The 23,678-nt window shown below is 40.5% G+C and overlaps 2 protein-coding genes across 2 annotated transcripts; one reads left to right on the forward strand and one right to left on the reverse strand.

The window, feature by feature from the left end:
- Positions 1-204: 204 nt before the first annotated feature.
- Positions 205-16,549, forward strand: LOC131354228 (glypican-6-like). The gene is made up of 9 exons (XM_058391616.1): positions 205-559; positions 6,732-6,890; positions 7,284-7,675; positions 8,395-8,560; positions 11,314-11,444; positions 11,714-11,836; positions 14,419-14,552; positions 14,640-14,743; positions 14,835-16,549. Exons 1-9 carry the CDS (start codon positions 400-402, stop codon positions 15,020-15,022), a joined length of 1,557 nt encoding a protein of 518 aa, XP_058247599.1. The 5' UTR covers positions 205-399; the 3' UTR covers positions 15,023-16,549.
- A 136-nt stretch (positions 16,550-16,685) lies between these two features.
- dct (dopachrome tautomerase) lies at positions 16,686-23,403 on the reverse strand. The gene is made up of 8 exons (XM_058391617.1): positions 22,941-23,403; positions 22,107-22,406; positions 21,180-21,280; positions 20,768-20,934; positions 19,074-19,253; positions 18,395-18,530; positions 17,923-18,121; positions 16,686-17,623 (listed from the first exon to the last, which is right to left on the reverse strand). Exons 1-8 carry the CDS (start codon positions 23,242-23,244, stop codon positions 17,460-17,462), a joined length of 1,551 nt encoding a protein of 516 aa, XP_058247600.1. The 5' UTR covers positions 23,245-23,403; the 3' UTR covers positions 16,686-17,459.
- Between the last annotated feature and the right edge of the window lie 275 nt (positions 23,404-23,678).

Here is a 23,678-nt window from a genome sequence, read left to right on the forward strand (position 1 = left end):
GTGTGACACACGATGGTTTGCGAGAAAATTATAATATAATCGCTGCATTAATGTGATGAATTCGTTTATCACAGTATAATCGTGAGAGCAGTGAGACGGCCCGGCCTGTCTCACTCTCCTCCTGTCTCTCTGAAGTGTCTACGCCCTCACACTGAGCCGCTGCTGCCTCTTCTTCTGCTTTTTACCTCAGACTTGTGCGCGCGCTTACAAACAAATACAGCTCGAGAGCCATCACGCGCGTCTATGGTTATGGTAATGGTGATAATGATGGTGGTGGTCGCTCAACCAGGAAGTGGAGCTGGATGATATATATAGTTTTTCGTTATAATAGTGACTGTACTTGTTTTCTTCATTTCTTTTTATCATTGTTGTTGCTGATATTAATAACCCGAATGTGCGATGGTGCTCGCGCGCGCCGCCTCCGCTGCTCTCCTTCTGTGCGCGCTCTGTGCGCTGGCGTGCGCCGAGGACCGCGCGAGCGCCGGCTGTAGCGCAGTGAGACAGGCGTACAGTGAGATGGGCTTCAGCTCCGGGACCGTCCCCGAGAATGAAACGACAGGTAAGAAACGCACACACACACACGCACAGGCATTCACATATAACCGAGTGCACGTGGCACCAATACCGTTACTCTCAAACAGCGCGTGAGGCGTCCAGGCTGACGGCAGCATCACAACCAGCAAATCTTTTTAAATAAATAAATAAATAAATGTTATTCCACTGCCTCTGTAGTGCGCAATGATTATAACACGTTTTAGTTATTTATTTAAAATTTAAAAAGATAGTAAAAAGAAAGTACAAAGAGTAACTTTCATTGTGGTTTGGGTGGTTATCCTCAAGTACCACGTTACAGGTTACTTTTTGTCAGAAAAGTTTATAGTGTGTGCCTTCAAAGCTTTTCATTATTTTTTAAAGTGTTATTTAAATCAGAACTCTTTTTTTGGTATTTTTTAAAAATCAAAACTTTCTTATGAACAAAAGTGGTTAAATGCAGTGGTTAGCAGTTTTACAGTAAAATGACATTCTGTGTGTTTTAGTGTTAATGTAGTCTCAGGAGATGTTACTGAAGTTATACTGTAAGGTACAGTGTGTAATCTGGGTGTTCTATAGATACTGCTGTAGAAAACTGTAAAACATATATTAGTCCTGATATAGAAAATACAACGCAACCATCAGAATCCAGATTTCAACAGCACTGTGGTATAAACCATGCAATTTTACACACACTGAAAGACATTCTCATTTTGGGCATATGTGAGATTAAGGCAATCCCCTAATTTTGTTTATAATGAGGTGAGAAATGCGTGGCAGACTGTGGAAAACTTGTTTAGATGTACGGAAACATACACACTGTCATGTTGCTGTTTTGATCATCAGACATATCTATGTTCCCATAGCTAACGTAACATGACCCAACCGGACAAGTTCTCACTGATAACAGACATCCTGAAGGTCCATCACATACTGGAATTACTACATTAATAATGTTTAATGTTATATGCTGAAACACACACACACACACAGCTTGAGCACTAACTAGACTCTTTAGCATGAGGAGTTGGCATGATTCTTTATAACTTTCTGTCTACATTGGTGACTTGATTGCTTGTTTAAACTATCATTAAAATATTCAGAAACCCATTAGTCTGATGTTTAGGGAATATTCAAGACCTTCATGATTTGTAATTAATAATTTGAAGTTCTGAAGTACTACCAAGTGGAGAGCATGAAGCCATTAGCAACCTTCAGACTGCACAATCCAAAAATGTTTTATTATTTTGATTGAGAGGCAAAATACAATTCAGTTGAGTTTGAAATATGAACTGAGAATGTGGTAAACATGATGGACCTTGTTTACACCAACATCCATCAAGTGTACAAAGCCCCCACATGTTTGTGTGATTAGAGCTTTTCTAAGCTAATTCTAGCATCCAGCAGCAAAAAACAGCCAAACTGGTTGTGCAACAGTTGAGAACCTTGCCTCCAGGGGCCATCTCAGCACTTCAGAACTGCTTTGTCACTGGAATATATTTGAGGAGGCTGTTGCCTGCCATGAACACCATCAACATCTCTGTATCTACACCAGTATTAGGTGAGCTTACTGTCTCCCAGACCCCCAACGCATGTGCAAATCTTACATTTGGTTGATGGTGCTGCTGGAAACCTGTCACATTGTCACATGTATCCGGTGACATTGCAGCTCTCAAGACAGCAGAGCCAACCAGCATCACATGCTAGACACCTGAGATATAGAGACTTCATGGCTGGGCATTCAGGTCATAATTCTACCTGTCTGTGATGATGTTGCCACCATATCAGTCCTGTGGCATGAGGGTTGTGGCCCATAACCCTAACATCAGCTCTCATCATGAATCACTTGTAGATGATTGCTATGAGGCAGCCATGATTCAGCCTTGATTGGATTGTTTATATATACCCTGCTGATTCTTTGTCTCATTGTGAAGTCTTGCCAATCCTTATGTTTGTGGACATTCTGAGGCGTGTCACTGCTGATTGCCTTTTTGTACATTCAAGTCTTGCCTTATTTTTGTATTACTATTTTTGTACTTAACAACCCTGATTTACTTCTGCCTGCTTTACAATAGTGGATTTTTGGTTTGTTTTCTTTGCTTGATATTAAATCTCTTGCAAATGGGTCCTCACTCTGCTTCTGAGTCTCAAAAGAGTACCCCCCCCATCACTGGACCCCATGTAATTCTTCTGTCACCCCAACAGGGCAAAATTCCATATCCACTGCCCTTCGTCTGGCCCTGATAACCAGGCACATACAAGAATGCTGATTGACCTCAGTCAGGATTCCTCATGGTTAGCGGCAGAAACTTTTAAGGAAATTGAACACCTCTCACTATAAGTGGACCTTGTCTGGGAGACCTCAGTCACTTAAGATCAACAATTCCAACAATAGTGTACCACAGGACAGAATTGCAAGTCTAGTGCTGTTTACCCTGGCTCACAGCTCTGCCTCAAAATACAACCTGGATCATGTTCAGTACACTGGACCTTATTAGCAACAAAGGTGAATCAGTCACTGAATCAGTCTAGATCAGGGGGTCCAGTCTTATCCACAAGGGGCCAGTTTGGGTGCAGGTTTTCATTCCAACCAAGCAGAAGCCACACCTCAGGCAATTTAAAGCCAAAATGCACTGATTAAACAGGTGGAATCAGGTGTGGCTCAACTGGAATGAAAACCTGCATCCACACTTTGCAGATAAGACTAGACACCTCTTATCTAGACTCTAGGATCCCACTCTGATCCTTGCTTTCTGCCTTAAATTCAACTCAACGATAATTAGCTGATTAGTTGAATAAGGTATATTTGAGCAGGGGAACTGCTACAATGGTTGTTCTAGGATCAGGGTATGGAACCTGTGGTGTAGGTCAAAAAACAGATGGTCAGTTTACTGTGGTGATAAGCATTCCCTGTGGTTTCACCCTGGACCTCACCTGTACCCCTAATACCTAGACCTACAGATCTGGATAGTAAAATAGCATGAATAGTATCACTGAAGTTGAAGAACCACAGGCATTTTGGATCAACCCTTTCGTCCTTTCCACCAAGTATTTTTCTCCTTGTCCGAGTCTCTTCTATTTCTCTGAGTCTTGCAGAAGGTATGACTTCAGCTGTCCCCTACAGACCTAGCCTGCCCTGACCTGAGACACTGTTTCTGTAGCTGAAATAGATCCCATGGTTCCCCATGCTGACATACATGGCAGATTGATAAGATTGCAGGCTTGGGTTGCTTTGAAAGTCCTTGGAGAATGTCAGCTAGCAACACCTCATATCACTTCATTTTAGTTGGCTAGTGTCACTTGGAGGGTTGTCACTGGAACAGTTCTTTCGATCATTTATCTACAGTAACCAATGGCATGGGATGCCAATCCTTCATGGGGCACCACAAACTGGCTAAGGTTTTAGAACAACTTAGAATAAGTAATCCATGATGATTCTAATCCACTGTCCATAGAAAGTATTGCCAATGATTAAACAGTGTATTAGTGTATATTGTCAGCAAAAAGTCAGATGCTGTTTTGGAAGATTGCTTGCAGAAGTACTATTAGGATGGAATAACCAATCAAGCACTGAATCACTGATAAGCGATCTCGGTATAAAACAAAGCAGCAGATGGGACTTCACAACACTCACACTGAACGTCATTAATAGGTTACATAACCGTAATACTGTATGTCTGTAGGCTATACCTGTGCTAGAAACACCAACGCGTACCTTACCTTAAAACTCCTGGAAATGTGGAGAGAGTTTGCATGCTCTCCCTGTGCTTTGGAGGTTTCCTCTGGGTTCTCTGGTTTCCTCCCACGGTCTAAAGACATGAATGGTAGGCTGATTAGCATCTCTAAATTGTCCGTAGTGTGTGAATGAGGGTGTTTGTGTGTTTGTGCCTTGTGAACAAGAGGGTCCCCCACCTTGTGCCCTGAGTCCCCTGTGATAGACTCCAGGCTTCCTGTGACCTTGTGTATGATAAATGCTTCAGAAAATAGATGGATAGAATACATGAATGAAACAATTTAATAACAAAACCTCAGTGCATGAAGCTAGCCAGTTAATGTGGCTTGAATCAGTAGAAGAGAACCACATTTTAACGTCAGAACAACTCCCAGCGATTCACTCTCCAAGGATAGCTTTGTGGGAAGGAGGGGAAAATCATGACATGTTATGAGAGAAAATCAGAGACACTTTACTTTGTTTATTCATGTTTGTGTGCCCACAAACACAATACTGATCTAAATAGAAAGTGATCATGACTTTTTGTTCCATGGAGGTTTAAACATGGTGACTATGTTTGCCTTAAAATGGCCACGAAGGCTGAAATTGTTTTCGGAGAAATTTGCTGAATGAACACGTATGAGAAAAAAGAAGAAAAAAAACAGCCATGCAAAAAATGTTATTTCGACTGAAACATATCATCATCTAACCATGGAAGAGGACAAAAATAAAACTCCACACAATTTACAATCTTGATCTTCAATGAAGGTATCTGTTGAATTACTTAATCCATTCAAGGTTTTGCCACAAGAAATTACACACTGGATTTCCCAAGAATCCTAAAGCTCACGCTCATGAAGATGACATGTTTTAGCAACCAGCACAACTCAAAAGAATCTTCAGTTTAACATGAGACGTAGACAGAAAGGAAACTCAATTAAAAAACACACACTTTACTAATAATAATTTTATTTAATAATAATTAGACCATATTAATCGCTGGATATTCCACATTTAGAGTTTTACAGAACCATAAACTGAGGTGTCGTGTCTCTCAGCTTCAGGGTTCCAGGTTTGATCCTGAGCTAGGATTCGTTTGGAGTTTCTGTGCATGTTATTCCTGTGAAGAACATTGGGTGGATCAGTGAAGATAAACTGCCCCTAGGTGTGAAATGAGTGTGCATAACGTCCCGTGATGGGCTGCAGTCTGATTCACGGCGTACCCTAAACTCATGTTTTGGGGAAAGTCTCCAGATCCACCATGACCCTGACCAGGATGAAGAACATGATCATTGAAATGATCGCATTAACAATGAGAACAACTAAATTTAGACTACAGACATTTGTTAAAATGAGACAAAACACCACAATGATTATCAGGAGCTCAGTATCTAAAGCCTGTTTGGCTAAGTGAACAGGAGCTTGTTGTGTTGATGCTGAGTAGCATGCAGTGTAATATTTATAGCTAGCACCTATAGCTGTGCTACCTAGTCAGAACAAGATCGTCACGGCTCATCTGAACTCTATGAATGTGTCCAACAATAAAAACAAACCAATTTGCTATCTAATAATCTGAGATATGTTACAGAGGAATTTGTAATCTTACAAAAAAGATTTTTTTGTCTTATTTACGTTTGCATTAATGCCACTTCTCCGGAGAGAAGTGCTTTGCAGTCTCTATTAAAAACAGGATGTGAGCTCAGTAGTTCAGCTACGACAGGATTTTAAAAAATATTCACTTATGATTTGTCCTTTTTCAATCACAAGAATGTCAGCCGTATTTTCCAGTCAAGCAACATCAACATCACTACAGGTTAAAAAGTGTCCGTTTAATACAGAAGTAAAAGTTTTAGTGGGGCAACTGAAAATAATTTGCCCTATATTTGGGAGATTTTTGTGAGTTTGAACCCCGACGAGCCGCAGTTGGTAAACAAAACAAATATTTCTGGTATGCCAAAGCTATTTCCCAGTATGAACCAGAGCTATCTTTATGGTGAACTGCAACCTCCAATGCAATAATTTTGTTAAAAAAAAAGTTGTTGCCTCTGCCAGGAGGTTAAAATACACTCATACAACAAACCTGTAGTTCCAGATCAACACAAAAAATAACCATCTCCTCACCATCTCTTGATTTAAACACTAATGAAACCCCGTAGTCTGAATTATAGAGGTCCTTGAGAGAAACTTGAGAAACGTTTAAAAGAACTGAAAGTGAAGGATTGGACCAAGATCTGACTCCTAATCAAGTATCTCCTAAACTTTTAAGACTTTGTTCTTTCTAAATGAGTCATTACAATGTACATATACTAATTATGGGGGTGCCAATATTAAAAAAAAACAAAATAAAAAATAAAAAAAGTGTTTTTTACGGCCTTAGAATATCTCAATGCATGTTGCCGTTATTTTTATATTAATTATGTACGGCTGTTGTTGAGATCGTAAAAATTTATTTTTATCATCTGTGTGATGTTTGCTGTCATTTTTCCAGGTGACTACCTGCAAGTGTGTGTGCAGAACTGGACGTGCTGTAGCACAGAAATGGAGCAGAATTTCATTGGACGGAGTAAACATGAGTTTGAGAAGTTTGTGGATGAGGCCACTGAAGACTTGAGGAACACGTTTGAGTCCAGATATAAAAGGTTTGATGGTACGACTTCTCTCTTTACATTTACAAGCTAAAAAATAAAAACCAAAAATCTTGGATTTCTTGCTTTAATTATTTTATCAGCTAAGCAGTCTGCATCAATCACTGCGCTCTCACATTCAGACACTCAGAGTTTCTTGGTCTCGTTATGAGATGCTGAAGTGCACGCGAGGTGGAGCTGTGACTATGAAAAGCCAAAAGGGTCACATGAAAACAAAACACAGTTTAATTGACTTTTTTAAGATAAATCTGATATGTGCATTATTTAAAGTTCTGAAATGCATTATTGCTATATTTTATTTATTAAATATTAAAGACATTGATATAAAATAATATCTGACAAATTGACAATTCTGTGGTAAAGTTGAATAATTTCAATTTAAATTCTCTGAACAGATTACTTCCTGGAGCTCCTGGAGAAAACTGAGCGCTCGCTGAATGAGATGTTCGTCCGCACTTACGGCGATCTGTACACACAGAATGCAGATGTTTTTCAGCAACTGTTTTCTGGACTGAAACACTATTACATTGGTGGGAATGTCAACCTTGAGGAGGCTATTGGTGATTTCTGGACGCGTCTGATGGAGCGCATGTTCCAGCTGCTGAACTCGCAGTATGACATCAACGATGATTACATGGAGTGCGTGAACAAGCACATGGATGACCTCAAGCCCTTCGGTGACGTGCCAAAAAAGTTCAAAGTTCAAGTGTCGAGGGCATTTGTCGTTGCTAGAACCTTCGTCCAGGGACTCAGATTTGGACAGGAAGTGGCTAACAATGCATCCAAGGTTAGCTCATGTTTCTTTTTGAGGGTCAGAATGGAATTTGTGTAGCTAACCTTTATTCACACTTTGTTATGGGACCAGACCAGAATTAACCTGCATAAACCAGTCTGGACAACCCTGGAATTTAATAAGTGTTTATTCAGCAAAGTTTGCTAGCCACATGATATAACCAGGTAATTTACAGGAAAGCTGGAGGAAGTATGTGTGAGCTCTGATTGATCAGAGGTGTTGATTCATTCTCTTTAAAAGCAGTGTGGAGAGTAGCAGAGCTGCAATTACAGATGCTAATAAGTTATGGTTTCTACAGTAATAACTCATTCACATGATTGCTAATGAGGTGAAGTTTTTTGGAGAAGCTACTCATGAATAAATAAAGTGAGAGTCAAACGATCCTTTTGATGAAATAGCTAGCTACACTACATGCTAATGAGAAACGCTGCTAGCTATACTGAAGTGACTCGGTCAAAATGAGGAACATCTTGTGTTTTTTTTTGATGAAAAAGATATAGTTGTTAAATAGCTAAAGCTGAAATAGCTCATTAGGTTTAGCAGGTCTGCTACTGCTAGTTTTATATTTGTGTGTGTGTGAGGAGCTAAAAGCTTTCTGTTGAGGAGAATCTCCATTGTGTAAAACACAAGTGAGTGAACTGTGAATCTGTTTAAATTGATGAATCAGTTTTTTCTGTCATAATGATTGATTTGTGTCATTTCCTGTCTCTCAGGTTAATATGAGCGCAGCATGTGTTAGCAACGTCACTGAAATGCTGTACTGCCCATTCTGCCAGGGAGCAATGGCACAGAAGCCGTGTAAAGATTACTGCCTTCATGTCCTGAAGCTCTGTTTAAGGCCGCGACTCAGAATGGATGATGACTTTACACGTTACATCGGTAAGAATCTCCATGGCGATCACACGGCTAACCCGACTACCTTCCTCACTGTTAGCTGACTGAAACATCAGCACAGATGTCTGACCATCAGTACACTGAGGATGTTGTCCCAAACCACACACCCTACTCACTATATAGGCCACTGGCTGAATGCGGCCTAAATGGATTTATAATGAGTGTTTATGTGACCTTCGCGGTTCGGTTTTATTTTATTTTGGAGGTTAAATAAACGTGAATAAGTGGACAGAGAAGCAGCTGTAGGCTGAGGATAATGGCTTACAGCTGTGCTGCTCTTAACCACACACACACACACACACACACACATTCCGTACAGCCCATCATATGAAAGCAGCACAACGAATAAAACAAAGCAGATACAAACCCAGAGCTTCAGTTAACGTTCAGAAGTGTGATCTCTGTGATGCTGAGCATGTCCTGGATAATCACCATGTCACTCGGGTTGGTTTGAGTATTTTAGAATCTTCTGGATGGTGCAAAATCAGCCAAAAACAACAACAACACATCCTTTGAGCAGCAGTTGATGAGAGAGATCAGAGGAAAGCCATGCAACTCGGAGCTGAGAGGAAGACCAGAGGAGCTCAAAGAACTTCTCATTATAACCACACTGAGCAGAAAAACATCTCAAATGGCACTGAGGAACATGAGTGGGAACCTCAGGCTTTCTTCTGGCTCCTTTTAATAATAATAATAATAATAATAATAATAATAATAATTATTATTATTATTATTATTATTATTATTATTATTATTATAAAACAAACTTGAAAATCCCACATATATGAGGATCAGTGCTAATGGCTACTTCCAGTATGATAGTGTCATGTCACAGACTCCTTCTTTATGGATTTCGTGATGTCTTTCTGAGCTTTCACTGTCCCGGGTTCATGCTGTTATGTTTGTCTAGCACTGGGTTACGTTGCTAAACTAGAAACAGTCCTCACTTTCTCTTTCTATGAACAGAAACCAACGAGTTTATTATTTTAAAATGAAATCTATCAATGTTTTTTCGACTTGGATAACATTTCACATCCCTATTTATTTATTTATTTTTTATTTTAATTTATCCTGGTTATTTTACTCTTGATACACACTGAGTAACTGGTGCCACATGTGTTTGGCACGCTAGGGTCTCTCTCTCTCTCTCTCTCTCTCTCTCTCACACACACACACACACACACACAAGCCAGTGAGCTAGCAGAACCTCTGACCAGTCAACCAGCTGCTTATTCATTTCATATATAATCTTCTTACATCATGCTTCTTTATAAGAAATGTCATTATTAAATATATTTTATTAGGAAGGTTTACTCGCTGCATCTTGTCGTCAATTGTTGATCCTTTAGCTCACAGGACCATTCTGTCCACATGACGCACTGGCTGGTTTGGTGGCGTTAACGTAATCCCAAAATATGCGTAAAATGCACGTTTCCAGGAAGAGAAGGATTTCCTCAAACATTTTTGTGGCTTTACGGGCAGTTTGGATGGATTTAATGTTACAAAAATAAATTGAGAACCAGGGAACAAGAGCAAGGAAAGTGCCCTTGTGTTTGGGACAAAAACCACTAAGTCTCGCCCTCGTTCACCTCGACGTTGCGAGCGCTCACTCGGGACTGTTACTGAGGACTACATGTGGGGTGAAAGAGTAGGTGCTTTTCAGTGATTTAAAAAAAAAGCTGACCATGTGATTATACAACAGGTGATAAAACAAAGAGCAAGATTTGAGAAGAAAATGATGAGACAGGAAACAGTCAAACACCCAAACTGCATGAATAAGTATCAATGAGGATGTGTGAGCTCAATTCTTCTACTGTCTGAAAGACTGAGACAAGAACTGACCCTGGAAATGTCCCATGCTCTGCTCCTCGGGATGAACTAGAACAGATATTTGAGTGGAGTTGTAGAGGTTGGACATGTCTGACCAAATTACAGCACAAAACATATGACACTTTCTGGAAATTTCCAGGAGTTCTACACCAAACACCAGGTCAGAACCCTTTGACACACGAGGAGAACTGGCCAGCTGTGTAGGTCAGAAGATTAGTGAACGTCAGACTGAAGGTATAGCACTTGCACATTACCAAACACCATGACACAAAACAAACAAACAGACAACATGGACACCATGGAAGAGCAGAGTCAGTGATGGGACTGTAAGGTTGTGGATTCTGTGACATCATAAATATCTAAACATTTTAAGGTGGTTTGCACCTCAAACAGCAAACCAACAAAAAAATCTTTAGACTTCAAAGTCTTAAAATTCTCAGAGTAGCGATCATCTTTAATGAGCTAATTAGCAAAAAAACTGAAACTTACCTCTATGTGATTCTCAGACGCTGAATGGCGATTATCTCAACAGGCTTCAGATGAACTCATGGCCTTCTGAGTTTTGACTTCAAAACTCCTGTGGTCTCCATGATTATTAGCAATTGTTGCTAGTTTCATTGATGCTACTCAAGCTTTCTGTGCTATTTATATTATACGACTGGCCAAACAATCTGATACGACAGTGACCAAACGATTCAAAACAAGGAAGTGACATAGTGAGGAAGGAAGATATAAATTGTAAAGTTTTAAATTGTAATTAGTAAAGCTAACACTGCTAACATGAGCTATTTGATGATGTTTTACTGTTTGAACAATTTGAAAGATTTCACAGATAATTAGCTCACTAGCAGAGCAATTGTTTGTCTGTATCTTTAAAAAAAAAACACAGCATCTCTGTTTCTTTCCAGATGCGATGTTGCTGCTGCTTGAGAGACTCGAAGGGCCGTTTAACATCGAGTCCGTCATGGAGCCAATCGACGTCAAAATTTCAGACGCAATTATGACAATGCAGGAGAAAACCATGGAGCTGTCATACGAAGTAAGTCGCATTTCAACCACACGTTTGGGATGTGGAATTTACTTCATTTTAACTCTATATCCCTAACTCCTGCATGGCTGTATAATTAAAAGACCTAGCTTAGCTAAGGGTTTAGTGATTAGCACATGAGATAGCTAAAGGCTGTCAAAACCCAGAGATGCTACACACATGACCTCTACAGATAGTGCAGTTTCTGTAAAATTGTGTGACTCATGAACGCAACATTCTGATTTTCCTCCTTTTCCTTTTTTCTTTATGTGTAATTGCAGGTTTTTCGTGGTTGCGGTCAGCCAAAGCTTTTGGAGAAGAGCAGAGTTTCCCGTGATGTCTCTGGTACATTCGATGTCGAATTTACAACGATAGAGCCAACTGGCACAAGCCTCCAAAAACTGGTAAACTCTTGCTACATTAATAACTTCATTGCAATTTTAAAGGCAATTGTAATGAAATGTATGGTGAAGGCAGTTGCACAGACTCCAGGATTAACACAGCTAGCTACCTAGCTAATGAACTATACACCTTTAAACCTTTAACATTCTACGTACAACTTACAGCTAAATCTAGCTAGCAAAGTTATATAAATTCAACATAAACACAACTAGCTACCAGCTAGCAAAGTCATTTTTTTATCAAATCCACAACAACAACAAAAAAACATTATGATGCACTGGATCAAATGCTCTTCTATCTGCAGCTGAGTGTAGAAGCCATTTTGATCAATTAAACCTGTGATTAATGAGTAAATCATTTGTTGTTAAAATGTGTAAATCATTACAATTCGCTCTGTTCATGCAGTAAAACACCAGCGATGTGATGAGACATCTGTTAGATTTAAATAAACTCTCACCTCTCACATCTCATCGTATTAGTTCATTTTATATTTTTTATTTGAAAATTCTCTCTTAATTTTGTTTTACATCCTATTACATTTCACACTAAAACCCTCTTCAGTCTGCATTTTCTTTCCCTATCTCTAATCTTAATCTTAATCCTAATCCTCACAATAATATTAATCATAATCCTGACATGGAACCTTGATGTAAATGACATAATATTAATCCTAATCCTGACACTGAACCCTAATCTTAATCCTGACACTGAACCCTAATCTTAATTGTAATCCTGACACTGAACCCTAATCTTAATTGTAATCCTGACACTGAACCCTAATCTTAATCTTAATCCTGACACTGAACCCTAATCTTAATCTTAATCTTAATCCTGACACTGAACCCTAATCTTAATCTTGCTTTAGCCTTATTTTCAGCAACACTATATTTTCACCTGAGACAAATCCATTGTTTATTTGTCAGATGTCCTCTATCACCCTATCTCTCTCTCTTTCTCTCTCTCTCTCTCTCTCTCTCTCTCTCTCTCTCTCTCTCTCTCTCTCTGTAACATTAATAAAATGATGAAATGATTGATGCTGAGAGGGATTTTGTAGCGAGGGATTTTGTTACCTTTAAGAGTTTAATGAAAAATGCTTGTCATTTTCGGGGAATTTGGATGATCCATGTGGCCAAGCGTAGGCTCAGTTACTTCAGTTTCCTGTAGTTGGAAAAAGTGTGTGTGTGTGTGTGTGTGTGTGTGAGCTGACTGTGGTGTACCACTTCCACAGACAGAGTGTTCTTACCCACACTGCACATTTGGTTTGGTTTTTTAGCAGCAGTTGGGTTTATATTTAGCGTCGTGTGATGTTTCAGTCTTTTGACACTCGCAGGATGATTTATGCTTGACTTTAACTAACTTGACATAACATACCTCATGATTCGCCTCACTATTACTTCAAATTGACCCATAAAATTATTCTAAAATGTAATCTTAATGTTAATCTTCACCACAACTCAAATCTTTGTCCAAAACATTAAGTCCTAACTCTTAAACCTGGCTAATAATAAGTAATATTAATCCTAATCCTCACACTCAATCCTAATCTTAATCTTAACCCTAATCCTGATGCTAAACTCTAATCCCAGGGTTAATCCAAACCCTGACACTAAACCCTATTCTTAATCCTAATTTAAACCCTGAGGCTGAACTCTAATCTTAATCTTAATCCTAATCCCAGGTGCAAAGCCTCAACCTGAAACTGAACCTGAATTAAACTGAAATCTCAGCCCTAATCCCAAGTCTGAGATTATCTCACAATATCTAGCCGTAAGAACTGGCAGAAAGATTGATTCTTTACTGAAATTAATTTGGAGATTAAATAACAATAAAAAAAATATTAATCAATTTAATAAACAAACTATCATTTCATCTGTTAATTAAAGATGTTTTTATTTAGTGAGTTTCATTTCCTTCTTTTTTTTTAAAAAAAAGAAGAAAAAAATAGACAGAACAGATTGCTGGAACCGTCACACGTATACTTTTTTATGTGACCCAGTTTGGTTTTTTTTTTTTAAGTACTTTTACTTATTTATTCAGGGCGAAACCATGCTGTTATGTAATTATAGTTTTCGGCAAATTCCACAATAACTATCGCTTAGCGAGCCGAACCACGCCAACGTAAACAAGACGAGGACGAAGACGTCTGTGTCGGTTTTTATTTTTTACTTTTTGTAAAGCAGATTTTTTTCTGGACAGTAACGGTTATTCCATATGACGCAAAACCCAAACTGTCAGGAAAAATATTTAAGATTTATAGAAACATGTACATGTTGTTATGCAGGTTATGAATCACCTCAGATACCACGGCTGTGTTCCAATCCCCCTTCCGGTGCAACTGATCCACTTCTAATCCATTAAATCACTAAACCTACAGTTGTGTAATTTGTTCTGTGATGGACAACTTTTAGTTTATGCTCTAAAGGGACAGGAGAAAATACTGCAAAGAGTCCACACTGGTCACTGCATGAAGCTACAGTCTGAGCTATGAAGAAATCAGCCCTTCTCACCACTTCATTCTGTTCTTGCTGTTAAAACCACTCGTGTCACAGGAACTACATTTCATTATTTGTGTGTCATTTTTTAGGTGATGGACGTTAAGACGAAGTTTGCCCAGTTTAGGTCATTCTGGTCGTCGCTGCCCGAGTTTGTGTGTCAAGATGAAAATGTGGCGTCGCAAGCAGACGAGCCGAACTGCTGGGACACAGGGAAACGAAGCTGGTGAGCTGATCACATAAGCACAAAGAGCAGAGTAGATCATTTAACACCTCACACCTGCTTCATGACTTCTTCCTGCTTTTGTCTCAGGAACATCTCTGAAGTCTCAGATGAATTGTTTTTCGATTTCCCAGCGATGGTCAGCACACTAAAGAGAGCTTACAATGGCTACCAGTCGCACTACGACGACTCCAGTGAGACACAGTGCAGCAAATTCTGCAGAGAATATTAAACAGATGGCTGCAGCACTTTCACTGTCTCTCTCGTTCTCTCTCTCTCTGTTAGGTGAGGAGATGAGTGGATCAGGAAGTGGGAGTGGCTGTATGGAGTCGTGTCTTTCTCCGACTCCCCCTTTCTCCACCGAAAACCCAAAGTCAGAAGAGTCCTCCACTTCTCACCTCCACCCATGCAACTTCCTCTTGCTTCTTCTGTTGGTTCTGTCCATCCTCACATTTCTCGAGCAGCAGAGATAATACACACTTTTCAGTCTTCTGTGTTCATTAGTGTAAGTTGGCTTGCGGACTGCAGGATGAAGGAAGTGAAACCGACTTACTGGATCTTCACGCCCTTTGTTTATTTCCACTCCAGTTTCTTTGCCAGCATCTTCTTTTATTTTCACTAAATAACCACTGCGTTTCTCCCTGCTTCAATGACTTTAACAGCCTTTCAGTTAACAATCAATTCTTTTAGGACTATTTTAAAGGTGCTTTGAGTAGAATTTGGGCTGGTCAACTTGTTTAACCCAGATACCTGAAGCTCCGCCTCCCAGAATTCCATTTCAGCCATTTTCCAGTTAACAGTTAGTTCATATTTACTCCTTTTCTTGGTGGTGGAGTGAAGTGCCTTTAGAGTTGTCCAATACGCATACAGTCCACTCGCTTTGTTCACCAGATATTTCCACTGTAGTGGAAGAATAACAGGAATAAGAAAGAATATGGATAAGTATTCAGGCTCTTGAACATCTCCACATTTTATAACCTTATAACCTGGAACTGAAAAAAAAAACAAATATCATCTAAAATAAAGTAACTTATTTTTTAATGGTGAAGCACGGTGCTGGCAGCATCACGCCATGGGGATAATATTCTTCAGCATGGTGGGGAAATGGATCATCAGGGTAGATGACAAGATGGATGGAGGTAAATACAGGGCGATGATCGAAGAACCCCTGTTCCACTTCACAAACCAGTCGAGCCGGGGGCAGAGCTTCAGCTTCAACTGCACCTTCACATGTCAGAGAGTTTGTGTAAGTGATAGAGTAAAAAATGAACAGTTAAGTCTACTTCAGTTCCAGGTTGTAAGATTACTGAATCTGGCTGTGGTTTGGAGTCTGTGAAAGAAATGAAGCCACTTCATTACACAGTCTTGTGTTTTGTTTTTTTAAATGGAGGTCAGATAATTATTAACACAACCACATTTTTAAACATAAATCTAAAAAATCATTTACACACCACAATATAAATCATGTAGAATGCACACAAAGCACTTTGCTGTGGAGAAATATGATGCGTTTAAAATTCGCCTTACGATTAAAATCATAGACACGATGCAAAAATTAATAATAATAGTTCACTCATCCATGGGTCTGTAAACTGTTTTATATTCAATCAGTGGCCACTTAAATAGGAACACATGTACCTGCACTTATTCATATGTACAGTTATCCACGTGTACCCTTGTAGCTCCCCTCTCATGGCTGACAGTAGAGGAACCCTTGTGTTGTAATTTATCCACTTCACTCATTTCAGAGATGCTTTTCTGCTCACCACACTTATTAAGAGTGCTCATTTGATTGCTCTGCCACCATATGAACAGGCAGGTGTACAGGTGTTTCTGTTAAAGTGTCCGGCGAGTCTATATGTCACTAGTGTGATTCTGAAAGGAATCTTATTTCCAAGTCTGGGTGCCTTAGCAAATGCTAATACATGTGAAACTACAGTAAGTCCATTTCACATATTAAAGTTCATTTCAGTACAGAAATAAACAGAAATGTGTTTGAACATCTTATTCTTTTTGATCAGTGTTTGATACAAATAAATCAACTATTAAAAGAAAAACATCTTTAACAGCGTCTTTGTTTATTTTTCTGAACTTTCATGTGGAATTTTGTGTATTGTGTTGGAATATATTAGGGCATCCGCGCGGTTTGTCTCCCTCTGCTGTCTGAGAGAGGAATTACAATTGCAGTGAAACTGGACAAGGCGCTTTTCTCTCACATCTACAGTGAGGTACAGACTGAGGGAAACTGAAGTGAACTATGTACTTAAGAGAAGTGAGATTCATGAGACTCTGTGCTACCAGAATTTAACTTAATGATGAGACACATCAGAGATATCCACGGTATAAACGTTTTATGTAGACGACTTGCAAAATTGCCAGTTGCTAATTACAGTAATGTTAGCTGGTTGAATTCAGCCACACACTCCTTTGTTACTCATTAATGACATACTATAATCATAAAAAAAATGGAGAATAACAAAATCACACAGTTTAATAATCAGAAATTGACAAAGCACACTTTTGTTGTTGTGACAGAACTTTACAGAAATCTGTAAATATAAGGCTGAAATTCACAGAATCCAGTGACATTGGCTGCACATCAGTGTGTTAATCGCAAGTGGATTCATTCAAGTGTAAAAATCAAAGACTACAACAAGCAAAACATAAAGTCAACAAAATGGCTTATGATTTGTCACAATTGTCAGGTGCTAAAGTGTAAAAACATTCAGAAGGAAAATCAAACAAAAAGTTGTCTACATTCAACATGTATAATTACAGCAGGCTGGAGTTACATTAGCGTGAGATTAGCATGAGGGATAAAATAGCGTGCTGGCTGGACAGATAATTAGCCAGCTAGCATGAGAAACATACTTCAGTAATGATTGTGTGTGTTTATAAATTTCTTTTTAATCAGGCATCCTCTGTGTATTTCACAGCAGCATAACCAGCGCTGACGAGCGGCTCATACTCGCGCCTGCGTCTCTGCCGTGCATACAGAACCAAAAGGAGGATGAGGACGAAAAGAGCGAGGCAGGAGCCAGCGACAATGAATACAGCTGGGGATTGACCTGCATCTGCAACACACACGCACACACACACACACATATACAAAGACACACAAGATGTAAGATGTTTGGTATCTAATCAATGTGCTCAGGTCATTGCTCAGGTCTTGCTAATGAGTTGTTCTGGTTTTCCAGGTAATGGTGAGGGTGTTGCTATGTGGTTGCTAGGCAATGTTAAACAATAAACTAGTCTTGATATGAAATTGATGCTTGTGTTAGAGTTGTGTGAGGATGCATAACATTAGCAACTGGAGTGATGTTAGCATACATGTTAACATAAGTGAGTTTTGTAGAACTAGCGTCTGTACCTCCGAGCTCGATCTGGTAGGAGTAGCCTAGCTCCACAGAGGGAATGTAGATTTCCTCGTTCGTGACCGGAGGGAAGAAGGGAACCATGTTAAAATGACGGTTATGGCCTATTGGAGCCATTTCTTCGGGAAAACTGTCGTTCTTTGGGAAGCGACGCAGCCATTCTTCAAATATGGCATCAGTGAAGGCGTGTAACACCTGAAACAGATTGAAGACATTCATCTCTATCCTCACTGTTCATCTTTCCACTGTTCATCTTTCTTTATCTGTCTGTGTTTTATCTTAGAGATACATATAGCTGTATCCTGTCTAGCGCACACACCTATAATCAGAAACTAAACTCTGCTAAGCCCTGGACCAGTGAGGTGAAACTGAAGTGATGAGATGCTCTGACTGCTCTGACTGGAGTGTTTCTGAAACTTGTGTTTTGATACCTGGCCAATGAAACTGGCTCTGATTTGGATTTCTCACCACGAAGATGGGGTCGTTGGCGGCCGAGTGGGACAGTGAGTTGGTGCCACTCAGGAAGTCATGGACGAGGTTGTGTAAACCCGTCACAGCACTGTCAAGTTCTCCGTCTGATTTATCAAACCCCTCCAAGGCATTTCTGTGAAACATGACGTGGGTAGGAACTCATGTTAAAGTTCAGATTTTGCTCAAACCAGGCAACCCTGGATAGTGAGCTGACTTCATATACAGCTGAGCAAAGCTACATATATAAAAGCACTAGGAGGTACGCTGGATGACTGAGTTGACGATTCTCAACTGCCTGGTAAAAAAATTGACTCGAAAGCAGCCTACAGCATGAGCGTTCTAACTGTTCGACAGATCTGATTCAGTTGCAGGGAGCCCGGGGTCTTTCCCAGCCCCTGACTTTTCATAAAACTTTCATAAATAGGAACCGAGCTGAAGAACTAAGAAACCATACGGTTGGTTCAAGCCTCCTTTGGAATTGCCATGTCATGTAGAATTAGCATAGAATTGAGAATTTCAGTGATTTGCCCCTGACACTATCCCTGGCTCTGTCTCAGATCACAATAGGCAGGTTTGCTCTAATTATTATTTATAAACATACAGATAGTCTCAAAGAGGGACAAATTAAGGGAACTAAACTAGACTGAACTAAACTAGATCTGTGTGTTTGTTGCACCTGAAGCTGAAGGTGGAGTTGGTAAAATACGGCGGTCTGTCAAAGTCTCGCAACTGGAGGCAGCTGTGCACGTCGTCCATCGTTGGCAATGTAATGTTGCCTCTTTCCTTCGGGCCGCGACGCAGTGGTCCTTCTCTTGTCCCGTTACACAACGTCACCAAGCGGTTATATTCATCCAAGCTGCAGCAGAGAGAAAAGCCGGAAATTTCTTTTTAGATTTTCACAGACGCTTTAAAATGCAGACCGACTACATTCACAAGCAGGATGCATAGATACGCAGTCCATCTGACGTGGAATCAGCGAACACATTTCATTATTTCAAATAAACATACACATATCCTGAAGTCCATGAGTGTCCTAAACATCATGTGCTGGAGCACTATGTAGTGCAGTAATACACTGTATTGCCAAAAGTATTCGCTCACCTGCCTTGACTCGCATATGAACTTAAGTGACATCCCATTCCTAATCCATAGGGTTCAATATGACGTCGGTCCACCCTTTGCAGCTATAACAGCTTCAACTCTTCTGGGAAGGCTGTCCACAAGGTTTAGGAGTGTGTTTATGGGAATTTTTGACTATTCTTCCAGAAGTGCATTTGTGAGGTCACACACTGATGTTGGACGAGAAGGCCTGGCTCTCAGTCTCCGCTCTAATTCATCCCAAAGGTGTTCTATCGGGTTGAGGTCAGGACTCTGTGCAGGCCAGTCAAGTTCATCCACACCAGACTCTGTCATCCATGTCTTTATGGACCTTCCTTTGTGCACTGGTGCACAGTCATGTTGGAAGAGGAAGGGGCCAGCTCCAAACTGTTCTCACAAAGTTGGGAGCATGGAATTGTCCAAAATGTCTTGGTATGCTGAAGCATTCAGAGTTCCTTTCACTGGAACTAAGGGGCCAAGCCCAGCTCCTGAAAAACAACCCCACACCATAATCCCCCCTCCACCAAACTTTACACTTGGCACAATGCAGTCAGACAAGTACCGTTCTCCTGGCAACCGCCAAACCCAGACTTGTCCATCAGATTGCCAGATGGAGAAGCGCGATTCGTCACTCCAGAGAACGCGTCTCCACTGCTCTAGAGTCCAGTGGCGGCGTGCTTTACACCACTGCATCCGACGCTTTGCATTGCACTTGGTGATGTATGGCTTGGATGCAGCTGCTCGGCCATGGAAACCCATTCCATGAAGCTCTCTGCGCACTGTTCTTGAGCTAATCTGAAGGCCACATGAAGTTTGGAGGTCTGTAGCGATTGACTCTGCAGAAAGTTGGCGACCTCTTCGCACTATGCGCCTCAGCATCCGCTGACCCCGCTCCGTCAGTTTACGTGGCCTACCACTTCGTGGCTGAGTTGCTGTCGTTCCCAAACACTTCCACGTTCTTATAATACAGCTGACAGTTGACTGTGGAATATTTAGGAGCGAGGAAATTTCACGACTGGATTTGTTGCACAGGTGGCATCCTATCACAGTTCCACGCTGGAATTCACTGAGCTCCTGAGAGCGACCCATTCTTTCACAAATGTTTGTAAAAACAGTCTACAAGCCTAGGTGCTTGATTTCATACACCTGTGGCCATGGAAGTGATTGGAACACCTGATTCTGATTATTTGGATGGGTGAGCGAATACTTTTGGCAATATAGTGTATATAGATATATTCATTAATACTGAGCTTTCAATCGTAATTCACTAACCTGTCACACACGATTCCCCAGTCACTGAATGGTGATCGAGGGCTGATGAGTGACGGGTCAGTGGGGTCTACTCCTCCTAAGAGGTCGTCGGTGCACACGTCACACTCAGAGCCACCCGTCGCAAAATTCCAGTACGGAATAGCGAAATTTTCATCCCCTATCAGTTTCTGAAGACAGGAAGAAGTACACAGGGAATTTAAAAAGAGTCAGAAGTTGTATGGGAGATTGTGTTGTGTTGTGTAGATATGCTCAAACTCACTACATTAAGCTGTTTGAGGACAATATTATAAACATAAACATGACAGTGTTATCAATGTCCTTTTTAGCCATTTTTGTTTACAGGAGAGCACAGTGAAACATCAACAAAAACACTGATGTAAAAAGTTGTTTAGTTGTTGTTATTGCTACATACCTGAAGGTCTCGCTCCAGACTCAGTAGATGGTACCTGTGCCAGGTGATGAAGGCGGGGCCTTTATGGGAGAAATCGATGGCTTTGAACGGCCGCCCAGGACCTGAAATTCAACCCCCACATTAAATAAATAAATCACTGATCTAATCTACTGCTTACAGTCGGCTTATTTAAGAAATGAAATTGTTTGATGAAGTGTCTCTCATTTTTAATCATATTTGTAAGTCAAGTATTTTTGTACATTATGCAGAAAAATAAACATTTCTAAAATAAGCGGTTTACTGGATTAATGAACTAATCTGTAACATTAAATCTAATCCCTAGCCCCAATACCAAACACTAACCCTAACCAATGATGCTGAATTAACACCAAACATCAACCTCAAACCTAAATATTAATCCCTGATACTAATCACCAACCTCAAACCTAAAAATTAACACTAACACACTAACACTAACCTCAGGCTTAACTATGAATCCCTAATATTAACCACTTTAAGCTTAAAGTTTAATCCACAACACAAACCACTAACATCAAGACTAATCCCTAATAATAACCAGTAACATCAATCTTAAACAATCTAATACTAACCACTAATTTCAAATTTTAAAAAAAATCACTAAGACTAAACCCTAACCCCAAGCTTTAATATTATTCCCTAATATTAACCACTAACTTTAAACTTAACCATTCATCCCTAATACAATGAATTTAGCTCAACCCTAAAGACTAATCCCTAACTATAAAATATAGGTGTTTTCAGAACTCTTCAGTTTCTCTGGCAAGCAACATGGGTCCAAAATGATCCTCTTAACCTAAACCTTTAAATAAACCCTTAAATCACTTTCCCTAGCCCCTAATGCTTTAAAGAAAGCATTATTTGAGATTGTGCTTTAACCCTTAACGTTGACCATTGACCCTTCCTCACCGAGCAGCGTGTCCCTCACGGAGTAGTAATGTTGCCAGACGAACAGGTCGTACACAGAGATGTTGCTGAAGCGTGTCTGGTTGGTTTGGCGATCGATCAGGCCGAGCCAGTGCTCAGTGGCGATGACATACTCAGGGTGTATGGAGTGTTTGGAAAGCTGCAGTGCATCCAGGAATATCCGCCTCTCTTCCTCACTCAGAGACATGATGTTTTTCCGGGTCACAGGAGCCTTGCTGAGATTGCAGTTCGGTCCAGTCCAACCAAACTTGCACTCACCACAGTCATAACCAGCAAAGTTACCTGACAAGAAAACGTCAAGGTGGACAATGAGTACAACATTCTGACCTAAAGCACAACAAACGCTATATAACAACACACAAAAATGATATAATAACACACAAAACAATATAATAACACATAAAACAATATAATAACACATACTGCATATATGGGTGTATTTTCAGGAGGTTAAACAGCAGAAACCTGAACATCGCCTTTAGGTTTGAGAGCAGACTGGATTAAGAGCTTTAGCTGATACACAATGGGGCGCGTGATGGATCAAGCAATCAAATAATATACATATGTGTGTGTGTGTGTGTGTGTGTGTGTGTGTGTGTGTGAGCTATAAAATAAACGTTTAGAATGACTGCTTTATATAATATACAAAAACCCAGGACATGGTTCTGCAATCTTAGTGGATCTATTTATACGATTATTGAACTCTTTAATTAATAATCCTTCTCTCCACTCACTGGGTTTAAATCATGGCTGAACAGTCGCACTTACAGTCACATTTATGAGTGCAAAGAGAAGAAGAGAGCGGCTTTTTTTTACCGAAGCACGTGCAGGTCTGCGTGAAGAACTTGGTCGGCCAGCGCTCGCGGTCGTCCACGTTGCGCAGCGTGTACGTTCCCCCCCACGGCCGCGTATCCGTGCGCACGGAATCGCAGGCCCCGCGTCCAGTGCGCGCGCCACACGCGTCTTCGGCATCGGCGCTCGGGGACGGGCAGCAGCGCTTCGACTCGATCGCATCCACCGTGCTGCACGCGCGCGGAAACTGCGCCCGGACGCCGCGCGAGACCACGCAGAGCAGGCACCAGCACACCAGCGCCTTAATCAGCGGCACCATCCTCCTCATCCTCAACCTCCTCACCTCAAGCGGAGTGTGTGTGAGTGTGTGACGAGATTAAAAAATCCACTTCTGAGTTTGTATGTGTGCGCGCGCGCGTGCGTGTTCGGATTTTATCATCTCTGCTCCCTTGTTTGGTACATTCTTTTCTGTAAGGATTAGAGCAGAGGCCTCGTGGTCGTCACCTGACACACACACGAGAGAGAGAGAGAGAGAGAGAGAGAGAGAGGAAAGAAAAAAAGAACAGCCCTAGAGCAAATTCTCTTGGAGAGCCACAGTTACGTCAAATTCGTGGAAGCCAGTCGAACATCATCTTACTGGTGTTGAAAAAAACCTTTAGAGTTTTTTGTTTTTATTAAAGAGAAATTACATTTAAACAACAAAAAAAATTGCACACATAAAACAAGTAAAAAACCTCCACCTCCACCACAAACAGCTTCTGT

The sequence above is a fragment of the Hemibagrus wyckioides genome, linkage group LG06, assembly GCF_019097595.1.
Source record: "Hemibagrus wyckioides isolate EC202008001 linkage group LG06, SWU_Hwy_1.0, whole genome shotgun sequence".
In the NCBI taxonomy this organism is placed as follows: domain Eukaryota; kingdom Metazoa; phylum Chordata; class Actinopteri; order Siluriformes; family Bagridae; genus Hemibagrus; species Hemibagrus wyckioides.